The 16,526-nt window shown below is 38.4% G+C and overlaps 1 protein-coding gene across 1 annotated transcript in view; it reads left to right on the top strand.

Moving 5' to 3' along the window:
• Positions 1-15,025, top strand: part of ITGA8 (integrin subunit alpha 8) — a 110,911-nt gene extending 95,886 nt beyond the window's left edge. The window contains exons 28-30 of the mRNA XM_068934689.1: positions 2,788-2,889; positions 11,284-11,406; positions 12,543-15,025. Of these exons, the coding sequence (XP_068790790.1) occupies positions 2,788-2,889; positions 11,284-11,406; positions 12,543-12,629 (312 nt within the window). The 3' untranslated portion in view covers positions 12,630-15,025. The remainder of the gene's footprint in view (positions 1-2,787; positions 2,890-11,283; positions 11,407-12,542) is intronic.
• The last annotated feature ends 1,501 nt before the right edge of the window (positions 15,026-16,526 follow it).

Consider the following 16,526-nt stretch of genomic DNA (forward strand, 5'->3'; position numbering starts at 1 on the left):
AGCTGGTTGATTTTCATGGATCACCTTCTCCAAGATCAAGAATGATCCATCCTGATGAGCAAGAAAAAGCAAAGGTGGCAGGTGGCACATTTACCTTCAGTGGAGGAAGATCAGGTTAAGGAACACTTAATAAATTGGTTATGCTCCAGTCCATGGGATCTGATAAGATGCACCTAGAAGTGCTGAGGCAGCTGGCCAATGTCATTGTGAGACCGCTCTTGATAACCTTTGAAAGGTCATGGCGATCAGGAAAGGTTCCTGAGGCCTAGAAAAAGCAAATATCTTGACATATCTTCAGGATGGGCAAGAAGGAGGATCCAGGGAACATGCCAGTCAACCTTACTTCGATCCCTAGGAGGATGATGGAGAAACTTTGTGCGTGTGCCTGGTCATTCAACTACATCCAAGCTGCCTCCCACATTTAGCTTGTGTTTACTGCATGTTATGTTCGCAGACAAATCTTTCTCACCCGGTGAGGGGAATAGTAGCCAAAATCATCTTGGGGGGGTCTTTTTACCTCAATCTTTGCTCCACAAAGCAGCTGAAAGAGGTGAAATCTTTTTCAGACTGGGAGGGGTAATATCTTTGATGCAACAGGAAATCCCAGAAAGAAAGAACACCTGCCAGGGAGGAAAAGATTTTGAGTATTCACATAGAAACCAAACCTTGCCAAAGAAGCAAAACTCCCAAATGTGCCAGTAGGCAGAAGGAGCTTTGCAAAAGGCAATTTAGGAAGTGACAGTGATGTTCTAAATACACTGGACACAAATACAGTCAATAAAATAAACTGAAAGGTGTGTCTGGGGTAGAAAGATTTAAATGATTAATGAAGTGCTATACAGTGCAACATACAGAACAAGTTCCTAGGAAATATGGTGAAAGTTGAAACTACTGTGTTTCTTTTTAAATGGTTCTTAAATGCAAGTATGAATTGAGAAGATCTGAAATGGCTTTCTGTACTTCCATCAGTCAACCTTGAAAATGAGGGAGAGTTCCTAAGTGCTTGGAACTTTTTTTTTTAATAACCAGACTTCGCAACATGGATAAGGTAGACTTTACACTTGGCTCAGGTTACTGCAGTAATTTAAACCCCATGCCAGTTCATTTCTTGGCCACTCAATGTAATCTGCAAGCAGCTGGTGCCAGATTGGAGGACTGCTTTAGTTACCAGACTCTTTCCATAAATCAGCTTTGGAATACTATGTTGGATTCTGGTCATCGCATTACTGAAAGGTGTGAGGCAGGTAGCAAAAATGATTAAGGGCCTCAAAAATCCTCTCATATAAAAGATTAAAACTGTTTACCTCAGAGAGGCTAATGCAAGGGGATATAATGATAGTCAGAATTCCTAGTCCTTATGTAATGCTTTTCGGGACGTATCAAAGCACTTTTAAAGGAGATCCATATCATTATGCCTGTTTTACGTGGGATGGGATATACAAGATAAGCCACATGTAGCATTGCCCCCCAAAAAGCTGCAGAAATGGAATTAAAAACAGGTTTCTTGAGTTCCAGAAAAGTGTGGCAACCGCATAGCCATCCTTCCTTAAGATAAAAACAAGGAAAATAACTCGCAGTTAGAGTGCAGGATCATCTCTCTGTAATAAAATAACATTCAGTGAAATGGAAAGATGTCACACTCAGAGTGAATTGAAAGATTTACTTGATGCCTGATGTACTTAGCCTTCAGAAATAATTCCAGTAAGATACCGTTGATGCCAGAGCACAACAGGATTCAAAATATTTATCCTGAAGTTATTCATATCCATTGTAGGAAATATTGCAACCATTAAGGTTCTTTTAAGTGACATGGACTTTTACATGTCAGAGATTAAGCCAATTCATGATGGATTTAGGCAGATATTTTTCCAGCAGATGTATTAGCTCATAGCTATCATCTCCAAGGCAGTTTGCACAATACGGGACATTATTGTCAAGGTCATAACAGGACAATTGGTCAGAGGTAGTCAGTTCCTATCTGGCTTCTAAATGAGCTGAAAGCATCCATGGAAAACCACAGGATGAGCTACATGATGTAACAGTTTTTAGTCATTCTAAATCAGGGAGGATAATATCTAACCTAATCATATCTGATAAATACAGGCAAGTTTAAATGAAAGACAGAGAATTAACAGAAACATATGTATTGTTTTACCTGCACATCTTTGGTTTGTTGAAGTGCTTAATGAGAGCTATATAAATATTTTGCCAGGCAACCAGGTAAGCAATGGCTACTGTACATTCCTATTGCATTTGCACTATGTAGCAAAAAAAATAAGGTGAGTGGTTCTGGCTGTTTTGAACTCTACTAGAAAAAGAAATCCATCACACACTCTGATGGGAACGCACAGCCGTTCCTTTTACAGCAACAAGGATTTCTGTCAGGTTGATGTGAGCGTGGGCCTGGAATTCTTCTCAAGAGACCTTCAGTTCCTGTTGGGCTCGGTGAGCAGAGGCAAGGTTTTAAAACAGACACCCCATAAACTTCCTTTCTGTTTCGAACCCACCAGTCTCCTATTGCAAAGAGAAATATGAGGAACAACTGAATGTGCCTTTCTACAGATTGGACCCTTGTTCCCTCCTCTGAACATGCAGTGTTTTATTTCAGGTTTATGCTGTAGTATGTGTTTGTCTTGCAGATGTGTACATGTCCCAGGACTGCTCTGCCGTTTACCAGAAGAAACCATCTTTGCTTTAGGAAATCAGTTCTCTGTATGCAGCATACTTCTCATAATGCTTTTAAGTATAAACATGTTTTTTAATAATTTCTTTTTTATGTAATTTCAGAGAAAAAATGATCACTATACTCTTTTTTCCAATGTGTCCTTTGAAGTTAAGAAGATGCCATATAAAGTGCAGCCAGCAAAGCTCCCTGAGGGAAGCATAGCAGTAAGTAACATGAAAATGGTATCTTTGTGTGGAGTGCATGTCATTCTAATCATTCTGGTCATTTGGTCATTCTGGTCACAGCTGTTAAAGTATTTGTAGATGAAAATATTGAGATCAGTCTTTCTTATGTTTCTAGTGTAAATTCCTGAAATAATATCTAAAGGAAATATCTTTATTGCTTTCTATGGGAGTTATTGGTAATAATACCAGTTCCATTTTTAAATAATTGCTTAGTCATCAACATGCAGACTGCTTTATTGCAGTCAGGATGGACTTTTCACCTGGGGAAAAGAAAAAGCTTTGAAAACGATGTCTAACTAGCTTGTTTTGGGGCAAAAAAATCTGGAGGAAGTCTTTGTGCAAAATTTAAAATCTTATTTCTGTCAGGTTCAGTGATCTCACTCTTCTCCCAGTCAGCAGTTACCTCTTACAGGTTTATGGATTATCTATGGCATCCTCTCTCTTATCTATATTGTTTCTGCTACCCTAGCAGAAAGGTCTGTAAGCCTCTCTGAGGATTCTGCCTCACAGAGCATCAGGCACATCATATGACAGTACCTGTAATCCCTACAGAAGTGATAGCTGAATACCAAAGTCCTTGCCTTATTTGTAGATAGAGATTTGTATTGCCCTGGATTTTTATGAAAAATGGGTCTGGGAGGATTAAATTTGATTCAATAGTTTGCTAGTGCCAAAAAATTGTGTTTGGAGAGTAATTTAAAGGAATTTGCTTCTTCTTCTTCTTAGGTTTAATACAGTAGTTTAAATTCACTCTATTTTGTCATTAACGATAGAAATAAGTAAAATATGAGTGAAAATTTGATTATAGTATATAAGTCAGCTAAAATATGGAGGCTTATTGATCTCATCTTTATTGAGATTTATCATTCACAGTCCTTCTTTTAAAAGGTAAGTTCAGACCAAACTTTTCCAAATTAAATCCTGTGGCAAATATATCATGTCAGTCTGTCAAGGGGTAGTGGGAAGGAACAGAATATTTTCTTATCCTTAAAACCAACATAGTAATACAGTTTACATTAAATATATTTTAGAAAACACAGGCTGTAAAGTTTTGTTTTGAACAAGCACAGATTGAATGGTTGATTGATGCTTGTGCTGGAAGACACAAGGTGAAAAATCTTGGTCCTATAGGCTCAATGACAGAACTTCAACCTCTAACATCAGGAGAGCCATGATTTCATCCAGAGAGATTTGATGGTTAATGCATTGCTCATCCAAAAAGGTTCAAAGGCCCCAGGCTGACAGCTATGTTCAGACTCTCTTTATTTTCTTGCAGCATGTGTTCCGTAACAGAAACACATGTTGTGCAGAACTATATTGATAGTGGTGCCTTCATCTGGACTGAAGTGCTTTACCCAAGATGATAGCCTGCTGTTCTCAACAAGTGTCAGATGATCTGCTAAATGATCAGATAAGCATTTTGTTCTCTTACTCCAGCCAGTTCAATGCTTGTTATTTGGTACAGATGATTTACAGCAAAATGCCTGTAATGGCAACTGTAAAATGTTGAAAAATGATAGTGCTTTTATGTCGTTTCATATCTGGACATGGCAGTGGATGTTTGCCAGCTCTACAGCTTGACATGTTATATGCACAAGCCCTTTTGATGTTCCACTTGCAAGAAGAAAGTATTTGCTTGAAGTTGGGCAGTGCTTAATATTTTTGCTCCTTCTGAAAAAGATCAATGGTTACGTTTTAAAGTTTCCAACAATTTATTTGGAAGTTTATGGTTTTCTTTGAGACAGTGCAAGGAGGGAAGTGGAATACAGATTTTAATATTTTAAAATCAATTCTCAACAGCATATACTTCATAATTAACTAGCACCTTACAGTTTACATAGTTAATATAAGATATTCTAAAAGAACAGAGCATATGTCCTTCCTTTAACTCATACGGAACTGGATTCCAGTTATTCAGACTTATACCTACATTTAATTTTAATGGTATAAATAATCCTATTCACTTCAGTAACATACAGAGTCAAGTATATGCTTACGTATTTGCAGCACTGAGGACTCTATTTTCATCAGCATGGAATATAGGTCTTTATTGTCAACACAAATAGGTGAAACAGATATGGGAAAGGCTATTGTAAATGTAAGGAAATGCTGAATCTTTTATAAGTAAAATTTTATAGTGAAAATGGCATTGATCGGAAAATGTGTTTAGAACTTAGTGGAGCTTAAATCAAAATCCACCGGAATCCACAGAAATCTTTCCACTGATTCTGATAGACTTGGAATTACAACTATATGTTGTACAACTGGTTGAACTTCCTTGCTAACAGCTGTAACATTCAAAAGAAAATTGTCATTTTTCTTAAGAGATATTATTATGGTAAATAATACTTGATGTATTATTTCACTTTGCACATGAAATTCTTTTTACTATTAAAAATATAGAGTTAGAATAAATAGAAGTTTGTTCTTTTGTAATTATGTGATTCTTGAGCCAGTCTGGGAATTTAGTAAAATATAACTTTGTTTCTTAAATGTTTGATGGGATCTTCAGAGGGGACGCCTTTAGCATAAATTGTTTGACCAGTTTCTGACAGTGAACAAAATTAGTTTCAGACTAGGGCTTATAACTCCTTTTAGCTATTACACGACAATGGGTACTTTTATTTTAAATGAAATACACAAAATATACTTGTATACTTAGGAATTACCTATAGTTTCACGGTCTCCATAAGCAAAATAACCAAAGATTAGAGGCAAGTCATCATGGACAGGAAAAGTAGTAGCATGAGAAGAATAATTAACTTAGCTACTGCTTCTTAAAGTAGCAAATAAAATTATGGAGAAGTTAATTTTTTTTAAGTGCATCTCCTAAAGAATGAGAGAAAAAAATTGGCTTTGTGAGGAGCTCACTAGCAGGCACTGCATTCTTACCAGCTGGAAGTTTACTGCTGGATGTTTGCAACAGAAAACCTAATTCCTGTCTATCTGCAAGGGCTTTCCAATGACTTGCTGCCTTCTGCATTGTGCTGCCTTCCAGTGGAATAAAAGATAACTTTGAAAAACATATTGAGTAGCACCAAAATCGAGAGAAGATCCAAACGGTACTGAAAGCAGTGGCAAAAAACCTAATTTTTTAAATTTACTTTCAGTGCACTTATCTGTGTCATATTAAAAAAAAAAGACCCTCCCCACAGAAATACTTTCATGAGCAGGAAGTGATTTTCATGGGATCACAATAATGATTCTGAAGTCAAGACTATTAGACAGTATCCATTCTAAGACCAGACTGAATTTTATTTCTAATAGCAGACAAAAGCTCTACCTGTAGCTTTCTATTTGGCTTCACCCTCATCTCATGGTTGAGTCAGACAGCATTCCTTGTCACCCTTTTGCTTACCGAAGGTGTGACTGTTTCACCAGTTTTTTCCAGCAATGTGAAAAAGTCAAAAGGCTCCTCTCTTAAGTCTGTGAGGTGTACTTTTCACCAGCCTGACAGAGAATCGTGCACTGTTTTCAGCATTCAGTGTAAGTCTTCTAGGCCTGAAAAGAGAGGAAAGCTAATATGCATTTGAAGTACAGTGCCAAACATGCTACACTTGTGTAAAAATTCCACTGCTTCATATTGACCACCTTAGATGAAAACAGATAAATCCCCCCAAACATTCCCTGGCTCTGATCCCATAGTACTAAACCTACCATGAGGAGAAAAACAGAAATCCAAGCTGAATAATGCAAACTTATCTTAAATCAAAATCATATGTAAAACTATTGTGGACAGCATGGGGTGGGGTGAGGGGGCAGATAGTCTTCTGTGGAAATGGTGAAATGAGGCAGGCAAAGCTAAGGGGATGCTTTATTTCTTTCTTCCCCTCAATCTTTTGCCTCAACTATGTGGGTGTTCAGGACTTGCAGTGTCAAACTATTCACCAGAAATTGCATTAGTAGCCCTGCAAGTCTTTATAAGGAGTATAAAAGGCAGCAGCGCAGGGGCGTTATCTTCTACTGTTAATGAACACAGGCAGGAGTGAGACTGACGACTGGGTATAATCCTCTGCTCAGAGAGGAAATAAATCTCAAGCACATCTTAGCACTTAGCCCAACCCTTCCCTTGCTTTCAAAAATCTAAGACAAAAAAGAATTCATTGGAAAAGGCTGTGGGTGAGGCAAAATGATTTTAAAATGCAAATAATTCCCTTAGCTATTGATGCCTGTTTCTGGCCTCACTCCTGCTACAAGAGAAGAGTAATTTGGTAGCTTTGAAGCAGCATTCTGCTTGATACAAGGTAGAAGTCATTTATATTGTCCGTTTTACTCATCTAAGGATCATAAGCATGATGCTCTGCACTGCTGTAAGATTAAGGTTTCTTGTTTATATTTCAACATTTGTCAGGTTCCATCTGAGCTATCAAAATGGCTCTGCAAATTGCACACTAATTTCTGTAAAGGCAGAATGGTATAAGAAAGATAGAAGAGAGGATTACAGACCCATGCAATACAAGCAAGGCTGGGACTGCTATATCATTCCTTACTGGTTACGGTAAGCCCTCAGGAAGACCCAGATGTCCCTGTTGGATCCCACAAGCTGAGAGATGCTCTGTCAGCATCACAAGAAGAGCTAGATTGCCTTACAGCTTTCACAGTCTAAGATGAATGAAAACGCAGCAGGTAAATACAGTAAACGTATCTAAGAAGTGGTGCTTAAAAGGAGGTATGGTGTGACAACATAAGTGTCTCAGGTTGCATAGACTAGCTACTAGCCTTACCCAAAGCCTAATGAAATCCACTGCCCCTAATGAAATGTGCTAATTTCAGCAGGATCTCAAACATGTTTTGAGATCTGGATTGACCCCACCTAATTTTGAGCAGTTAACAGAGGCACATACATTAGGAGCCTAGTTGCTATATTCTTTTGCAATCAGTAAGAAGGCCCTTCTGACAGTTCAGATCCTAGACAACACCAGATAGACACTTAGCTTACCTATGTCCATCTGCTGAGTAGGGAGAACTGAGAGCGCTATGTTGCTGATGTAGTTGCCTTAAATTTGATGAACGTGCACTTAGTCCGCAAGGAGACAGTTGTGGTTCAGCCAAATATTATCTTTAAAAAAAATCTGTAAACACAGAATCCTTCCTACAAAGCTGCTCACCTACTCTGATCATTTCCATATGCAGAATGTACCATTTCAGTATCAATGGGTACTAACCCATTGATAATTGGCCAGTTTCTTGCCAGAGCCTTTTGTTCTGGATTGCTTACATTGTACACTCCTGCCCAGAGCAGCTCTGCTGACTCCATTTGCTGTTGTATCTATTTCAGCAACCTTATACCACTTAGGAATTTGACTCAAGGTATCAGTACCAGAAATAGCTAAAACACATATTTGCCAGGAACTGGGTTTTCCATGCGGTTTGATCTTTCATTAAAATGGAGTCAGTCATTTCATCAGATTTAAGAGGACAGAAAGCCCTGCTTGCATTTGTTTTTTGCTGTTGTTTTCAAATATTTGTTAAGATGCCTGTAGTAACTGCTCAGTCACTTTACTGCTCCATGTATGCAGCAACATGCTCTGATAACTGACAGTTTTAGTGTTAGAACAGAATTTCTTGTGAAGCTCAAACTTGACATCACAAGGCTGTATGCTCATAGTTTCAGATCCGTTTCAAATAAAAAATGGTAACTTCTTATTTGTGTAACATAGACTCTGCTAGCAGAGAAACCATACAGCATGGATGAATTTTTTTATCAGTCTCACTTTTCTCTGTCTTGAGGCCCTTTGAATTTTTATCAGCCCTTCTCAGCTCTTGTGCAGCATGTGATCAGGTTTTCAAGGTGTGCCTCAGGGCGTTCATGAGGATTTTCAAGCAGCAGAAAGGAGATGCTTTCTTTGTTACGCAGCTGAGCTCGCTGCTTGCTACAGACTTTATGCAGCCCATCATGTCCCTTCTGATTTCCTTAGCCAGATGAACCTTTTACTTGAATTCATCCTTTCCCTTAAATGGCTTTTCTGTTGCAGGAATAACTGCAGAAAGTTCAGCTGACCTTTTTCTCATTCTCTCTGCCCTTGCATTTTAATGACAGACACAGTGCTACTCTGAGACACAAGGAGAGCCATTCAGAAATACTTTGTCCTTGCTAAATGAGCACTGCTACTGCTGAATCTAGTGATACAGAGAGCCTATAAAATTTTGCAGTGCTTAAGAAGTGTGCCAAAGAGCAGACTGGGAGAGGGAATGGTATCACTGCAGTGGCATAGTTACTTACACTGGCAAGATACCTGCTGGGACCCAAGGATGGGATTCGATGTTTTCTGACTAATTTTGTTTGCTTTGAAATTAAAGCTCTTGCTTTAATTAGCCAACAAATACTTGTTCTTTGCATGTGCTGTGTTTTTATCCTGTCTAAAAATGAATGAAGTCTTGCAGAGTAATTGTTTACAGCTGTCCTAGAGAAGTGTATTAGCTGAAAGTGTTTGTTAGATCAGTAATGATATGATGAATAGATCAACTTTAACACCATAAAGGCTGGGCAGTTTCTCAGCATTTTCTGTGGAACCCACTATGTAAGCTTTGGTAGAAGAAAAGTGTCACCCACCTAGAAATTTTGTTCCTAATTTCAGTGATAATATTCGCTCTGAGTCCCATAACAATGAGGGATATGACAAGAATATAGAAAGATTTAAGCCTCAGGAGGCCTTACCCAGGCTTGTCCTGTTTCACACTAGAGGACAGTAGGCTGCACAGATGAAGCGCAGATGAAGACTTCACAGGCAGGCTTCACTTTGCAGGCTTCACAGATGAAGTCCTTTGGAAAGGACTGTTCCAGAGTATCTTCCTGTTAAATGTGACAATAGCTAGAAGAAAGCGCAGCTAGTGCTTACAAAAGGAAAAGTCTAGGAAAATGCTAACCATGAAAAAGAGTGAGAGCAATCAGGGCTAGATGTTGCAGAAAGGCAGAAATTTGCCATCTTCAAAAATATATGGTGAAAAGGGACAGACAGAAATGGGATTAAACTTGAATTAGACTACGGAACTATGTCCAGTCTTCAATTCAGCATGCAGTTCCATGAATAAACAAATCAGAATTACACTAAATTTCCGTGAGATGTATCAGCCAGTGAGTTAGTAGCAAAAACTGAGTAGAAAGAGAGTTTGCAGTGAGAGCAGATCAGGGGCTGAGCAATAGCCAGTAAATTCATTAAGAAGAGCAGGTTTCCTAGCTGTACCTCAAGCACTAAAAAAGAAAGATAATTTGAGAGCTTGTGTAACCAGCTTGCTTTGCAAACTGATTTCATCCTGTCATGAGGAACAAAATAGCTTCCATCTGCCACATACTTACCCTATTTAAAGGAAGATAGGAGTAAATGAGAGCAGTCTAATAGAAAACCCAGGAGAGAAATAACTTCCCAGTCTAAAAGAGAAGAAGAAAGTTTGGCAAAAAAAAAAAAAAAGGAGGAACATAATTTTGACTGAGAAGATAAAGACAGCTCAAAGTCATTCTTTCCCACTTGGGGACAGCGGGGAGATACCAAGTATTAATGAGTTTGATGAGGAGCCTTCCAAGCAGATTCTGAGGGCATAGAATGAATTTGGTACAAGGTGTGGAAGGGAGAGCAAGAGGGAGGTTACTTATTTGGATAGCCTCAGAAGGAAGAAGCCAGGAGGATTATAAATACTCTTTGTTAGGACGAAGGTCTAAAGAGATTAATTTTGCTAAGTCAGTTAGAGCCTTTCATAACTTGTTATCCACACCTGTGGCTTTCTAGACCCTCAGACAATGAGAGGTATTTTATGTTTACTTCCCATTTACGTGGCAGTCAGTATGCTCAGCTTCCTTTAAGAAGTGTAATGTTATATTGTGCATTATGCTTCTACCACAAAGACAATGCACTCTGCTTGAGGATTTTCTTTTTGGACTGCTTAGCTGAAACATAAGTCATAGAAAAAATATATACTGCTATGTCAGCAGAAGTTAAAATCAGAGTAATGTAGTTGGTATCTATTGTGGTTTGAATTAAGAGTTTGGGATGAAATCAACCATTGTTTTAGAGTAATTCTGTTTAAGTAAATTATACTATTCTAGGCTGTACCATCATACATGAGAAGAATTTTGCTCCTTGAATCTTCTTGAAGTATTTGTACAAACGTTCTCTTCTTGCTACGCTATATTAAGTGAAAATGATTCTTGTGTCTGATATGGCAAGTACTTTTGTATATGAGCAAATGCCATTTCTAGTAATTATCATGGACAGGGGAAAGGAACTTGCAGTAAGTGAAGCCAACATGGGAGAGATCCAAGCAGCCTGTGTTTCTGATCTGCAAACTCTACTGAAGTGAATACTTATAACCACTGTATTCTACTGTTAGATTTACTTGTTTATTTTTTGTTCATTTAATGTATTCTTTTCATTTCAGATCAGAACATCTGTCATTTGGTCTACTCCAAATGTCTCTTTTGTAATCCCTTTATGGGTTATCATACTAGCAATACTTCTTGGACTGCTGGTACTAGCTATGTTGACCTTAGCTTTATGGAAGGTAAGTTGTATTATTACTATTACTGTTGCCTTAATAAAACTGAAAAGAAACTAACAGAGTTTCAGATGAGAAAAGGAAAGGTTGGAACTTGTGATCTTTAGCAGTTTGGAGCAAAAGCAACAATACACATGTGTCTTCTTTGTTTTGGCATCTCTGACATGCTTGTGTCACTGACCTTTACGCAGGGAACTTGTTTTCAAAGTCCTCCTTTATTATTAAAGTCTGGTTATAAATGGGCATACAGAGTTTGGCTCTGTTTCCCAAGACCTATGATCCTCTTTTTCAGGATGTTTAGGTTCATAAAGAAGTGACTCTAACTTTGTTTTCTCTGAATACTCCAGGATTTTCCAGTTTTTGTCAGTGTGTGATTATACTCCCAGCTTTTAGAAAGCATTCTTAAATTTCCTTTTGTATTAGTATGTCATATTTTCTGGTTTTTAAGATTTTTAGTCCTGTGTTGGTTGTTATACTGCCTTCATAAGTTTTAAGACAAGTTGTTGGAAACCGCTATAATATAGGCAGCTGACATAGCTTTATGCCATCCGTTCAGTCCTCATTTAAAAAAAAAGAAAATATCTTAAGGTAGGCTATGGCTCATCCACCCTTAGCTACTAAATGTTATGGATTAGGTATCCAGTCTCTGCTAACTGTCCAGATTCCCTTTGTAGTCAGGTAATAAAAATAGGGATCCATCACCCTCCTTTGACCTCTGGTGAAGTGTGCACAACTAGTTTCAACCAGAAGGCTAACTTTTAGGCGGTTAACGTTAGGTGAGACGAATCCCATCTTTAGTGACCTTTCTGAATAAGCATCTGGCTAAACCGAAATCAACAGCTTCCTCATTAGAGTCAGTCGATATCAGCATTCATATCAGCCTTTATATTGCCTGCAAAGACAGCTTTCATACAAACTGATTTTTTATTATTCTTTGGACCTCAGTCCCGCATTCCTTGTACCTAAAACTTTCATTTTCATAGGGAACAATTTGAATAGGAAAAAAGGTTTCACAGTCTGTCAGTCTGCCATAGATTGTACTGCACCTTTTGGGTTGAGCAAATGAAGAATCAAACTGCAGCTGAGCTTTTCTGCGGTTGTGATACCTCTGGGTTTTTTTTTTTGTTCTTTGCTTTGTGCAGTGCGGCTTCTTTGACAGAGCTAGACCTCCTCAAGATGACATGGCTGACAGAGAACAGCTGACAAATAACAAGACTACTGATGCATAGAGGAAGACTGACAGTTCAGGTCAGAATCCTGCCTGAGACTAGAAACAAGATAAAGACGAAATGAAGGTTTCCTTATACCGGGCTTCCTTTGTACTTGCAAGTGAAATGATGTTGTAATCTGATCTATGCAACATTCTGAGAATATGCCACGTGATGGCCATCCTTGCCAAAGAAAGCAGCTTTATCACTGCCCTAAGAACATACTCACCACTGAGCAGAATGTTTTTACCATATTCCAGACGTTCTCCATTTTAACAGATGCTTTTGAACATATGTGGTATACTGAGATGCTTCCCGAACAAGCCCAAGTCTTACAAGGAGAGAATGCCTACGTTGCTGTGTTGTCTAGAAGATGGACTAGGACAAAACTTTCGAACACTACTGTATCATGCAGAATACCTTTGACACCTCCCTAAGGATAAGAACTTTTATGAAATTATGGCTCAGGGAGACAAGCAATATATCAGTACTGTTAAAGTACTTCTGAAAAACAAAGGTAGTCTATAAAGAACTTTCTAAATGGGGCACAATTATTTATTTTTTCACCTTTTCAGGATAAGTATCTGATGTAATCAACTTAGAGTCTGAGAGAAGGAAGTCATAAAATAGAAATCATGTACTTACCTTGCATGTAAATAGAAAAATGAATAGAAAAATGAACCCATTGTACCCACTGAGCACATTTTTCTGGGCCACAAGGTGTTTTGCAAAGCAGAGGATTTATACAACATTTGACAAGATAATGCATAACAAGTCCTTATTGTATCTCTTTCAACCCAGAGCTGGCAGCCTCACACCCAGTTATATAAATCCATGCTCAGTATAAAACTGTGGATAAGTCACCTCTCATCCCATTGCTGGTGGCTGCCACCTAGACAGCTGAAACAGGATACAGTCGTTTGTGAAACCCTGATGCAAACTGTCACAGACCCAGTGGTGATATTGAGAGAACTTGGAGGTCTTGGGCTAGGGTGAATTTCCTTCCCTGTTGCCCAGGAATTTACTTTGTTGAAACATCCTCTTGAAATGGCTACTGCATCTTGTGTTGAATTTGTGTCATCGATCCTAACACTTTGTTGATCTAAAGAAATCTCTACCTTGTTCTCTTTTTATAGACTACAGACTGCCAGTGTATTTAAAGCGTTGAAGAGATTTCGGCAAAGTTTAGGGCTGAATATAATTATTTCTCATAGCACAGTCCGTAGCAAAAGGAAGGTGTGCAGAATTTGTATATGTGCAGAAAGTGGGATACTAGCCAGCAAAGCGTTAACCCACAGAAGGAAAGATATTTTGAGGTAAAGAATAAAAATATATATGCTTCAATTTTCTTTTTTTTCTGGATTGAGGATTTTGAAGAAGAGAGGCTTCATTCTTTCTTTTCTATCAGCAAATGGCCCATACGTAAGCTCGAGCTTTAAGCTCTGGATTTATGCAAACTTGTCTGCCTGAAAGCCTGAGTTTTCTGGTATGAAATTTGCTATATTGTATAAATTTCAGGAGACATTGCTCATTTTCTGAAAAATACACCACGTTTTCCTTCTGCTGGGCTGCCAATACATCTCAGCTTCTTAATTAGCAAGCGGCCTCATCCATTCTGCTGCCTCTTGGCTCTTTTTAAATAACTGGCTTTCTGCTTCCTAAGACTTCAGGACAGGGGTAGCCATGTGACATGGTTACTTCTGTCAATCTAACAGGATATTTTGCAGTCTTACCATTGCTAGCTCCCAGGCTGACCTGTGAAGTCTAAGAGAGAGCTAAGAAACCTGAGCAGGTGTGTTCCATCTTCACCTCTAAGGGAAATTTGCAGGAAGACCGTTATAGAGTCTTTAGCGTATTGGCTGCAGTGCGCCTGTGAGACTTACTGAGAGGAGGAGATACGTCTCTCAGAAAAGAGAAGTGCAGCACACCCGTTTTCTGAGGATAGGGAGGCCTGACCACTTGCTGGTCCCCCAGAAAACTGTTGACAACAGCCTTTCCCAAAATGGGTTTGACCTGACCCCTTGTCAATTAGAGAGATCAGCTGACAAATACCAGCACAAAGCAAGCCCCTGTCACATTTGCACACCTCTGTATCCCATATCTTCTAGGCAAAATCATCCTCGCATGACAAAGACAATGAGCTTTTAGCTTTTGTAAATATTGAATTGTTGTGTGTAGCAGCTTCTGAAGGAAGATCAGCTAGCTCAATAAATTCACATCATCTATATAACTCCTATTCTAGTGAAATAGCAACATAAGGAGATACTGAACATATGACTTTTGTATGTGCAATACTTTACATATTACTTATATATCTGAAGCATGTTTACACTGGCATTTGTTTTTGTTTTTAAACTTTTGAATATACTGATTGATGATTACAATAAAGAAAAAAGAATAGGAAAAAAACAAACACAGCTCTGTTTAGTGTGTGTTCCAATGTGTTTTCAATCCTGCAGTGCCCTGAGGATGGGACTAGGTGACCTAATAAGTTCTTTGCAGTTTTAATGTCTATGGTTCGCTTTTGAGCAATTATTCTCCATTTTAATGATGGGCAAAACATGTTCAGATACTAAATTTAAACCAAAAAGAACCGCAGTCACTGTTGGGCCTGGCTGGAATCCATTGGCTGCAGCTGCATAATGTCACTGGAAACCAAATTAGAGGCGCATGATCTGACAAACAGTTACTTTGAGCAAAACTTTGTTTTATATTTCTACATCCTTGTAGATTAAACTTCCCCTATGGAAATGTCCGGAGCTGCATGCTTTCAAGGGCTCTAGTCTTGGGTCCCATAGTTTGTGGATAGCTTTTGCTGCAAATTGCAAACAGCTTTGCAGAGGAGGTTTCTGGGTTTAAGTGCTTGCCAAGAGTGTTTATCCCCTGGGGAAACTGCATCCTGGATGTAGACACTAGCAGGCAGTTGACATAATCTTTGTCCCCAGGATATTATTAGTAACGTGCTATATGATAACCTCTGCCACATCCTTACATGACTGAACTTTCGTTTCAGTGACATCAGCTTTGGGATGAGTTACTTAACGTGACTTATTTTCTGTAAAAGTAATTCAGCCTCACACTCCCAAATGTATGAGGTGAGCTGCTAATTGCAGAGAATATAGCAGTGGTCAGGGGAGCAGGAAAAAACAGGAGGTTACTTTATAAATGAAAATCCTTTAAAATCATTTATTGCTATGACCACCACAATGGTCTAATAAACAAAGAAGGCATTCAACTTTTATTTCACATGTTTCTTGCAGATTTTAAGAAAGGCTGTCCAGTTAGTTCAGCCATGTAGCAGACTTTTTAAGGGTATCCAATTTTTAAGAGTATCAAACGACATTTTCTGTTTTATGAAAATTTCATAATTTACATAACAGTGAACAGTACATTTGCATATGTTGTCACTTAGGATTTATTCTTTATAGATACCTAGCAAATACAATTTTCATGTAGCTACCAGGTTGTTAACAGCAATTTTCTCTTGGCACCATTCTGTGACTAATTTACAAATTTTCCTTTCCTCTCCAACTTTTGCACTTGATAGGTTTCCCATACTACCCATTCCCTGAAAATGCACCAGTTTTCCCCACCCCTTAGCCATAATTTTTTCAGTCGTTAGCAAGAAGGATCTTCAAGTAGCATGGCGTACTACTAATGGCGAAAAAGCCATTTGGGAACTGACAAAGCATCTAGATGTATGCAGGGGAGAGATAAGTCCCAATTGGCCATTGAGTAAGGTACTCTACTGCTTTGTAGTAAACTTTTCTTTTAATGAAATATGGTCTGCCTGACACACTGCCTTTAGGAATTGTTTATGAGTGAATGTTTTATTTATGATTGTTGGCGAAGAACCATATTAAAATGTAGTGTAATGGTAGTGCCTCTGGACAATAAGAAGTCTTGAGTTTAGCCTAT

Source organism: Struthio camelus, chromosome 2, assembly GCF_040807025.1.
Source record: "Struthio camelus isolate bStrCam1 chromosome 2, bStrCam1.hap1, whole genome shotgun sequence".
Lineage (NCBI taxonomy): Eukaryota > Metazoa > Chordata > Aves > Struthioniformes > Struthionidae > Struthio > Struthio camelus.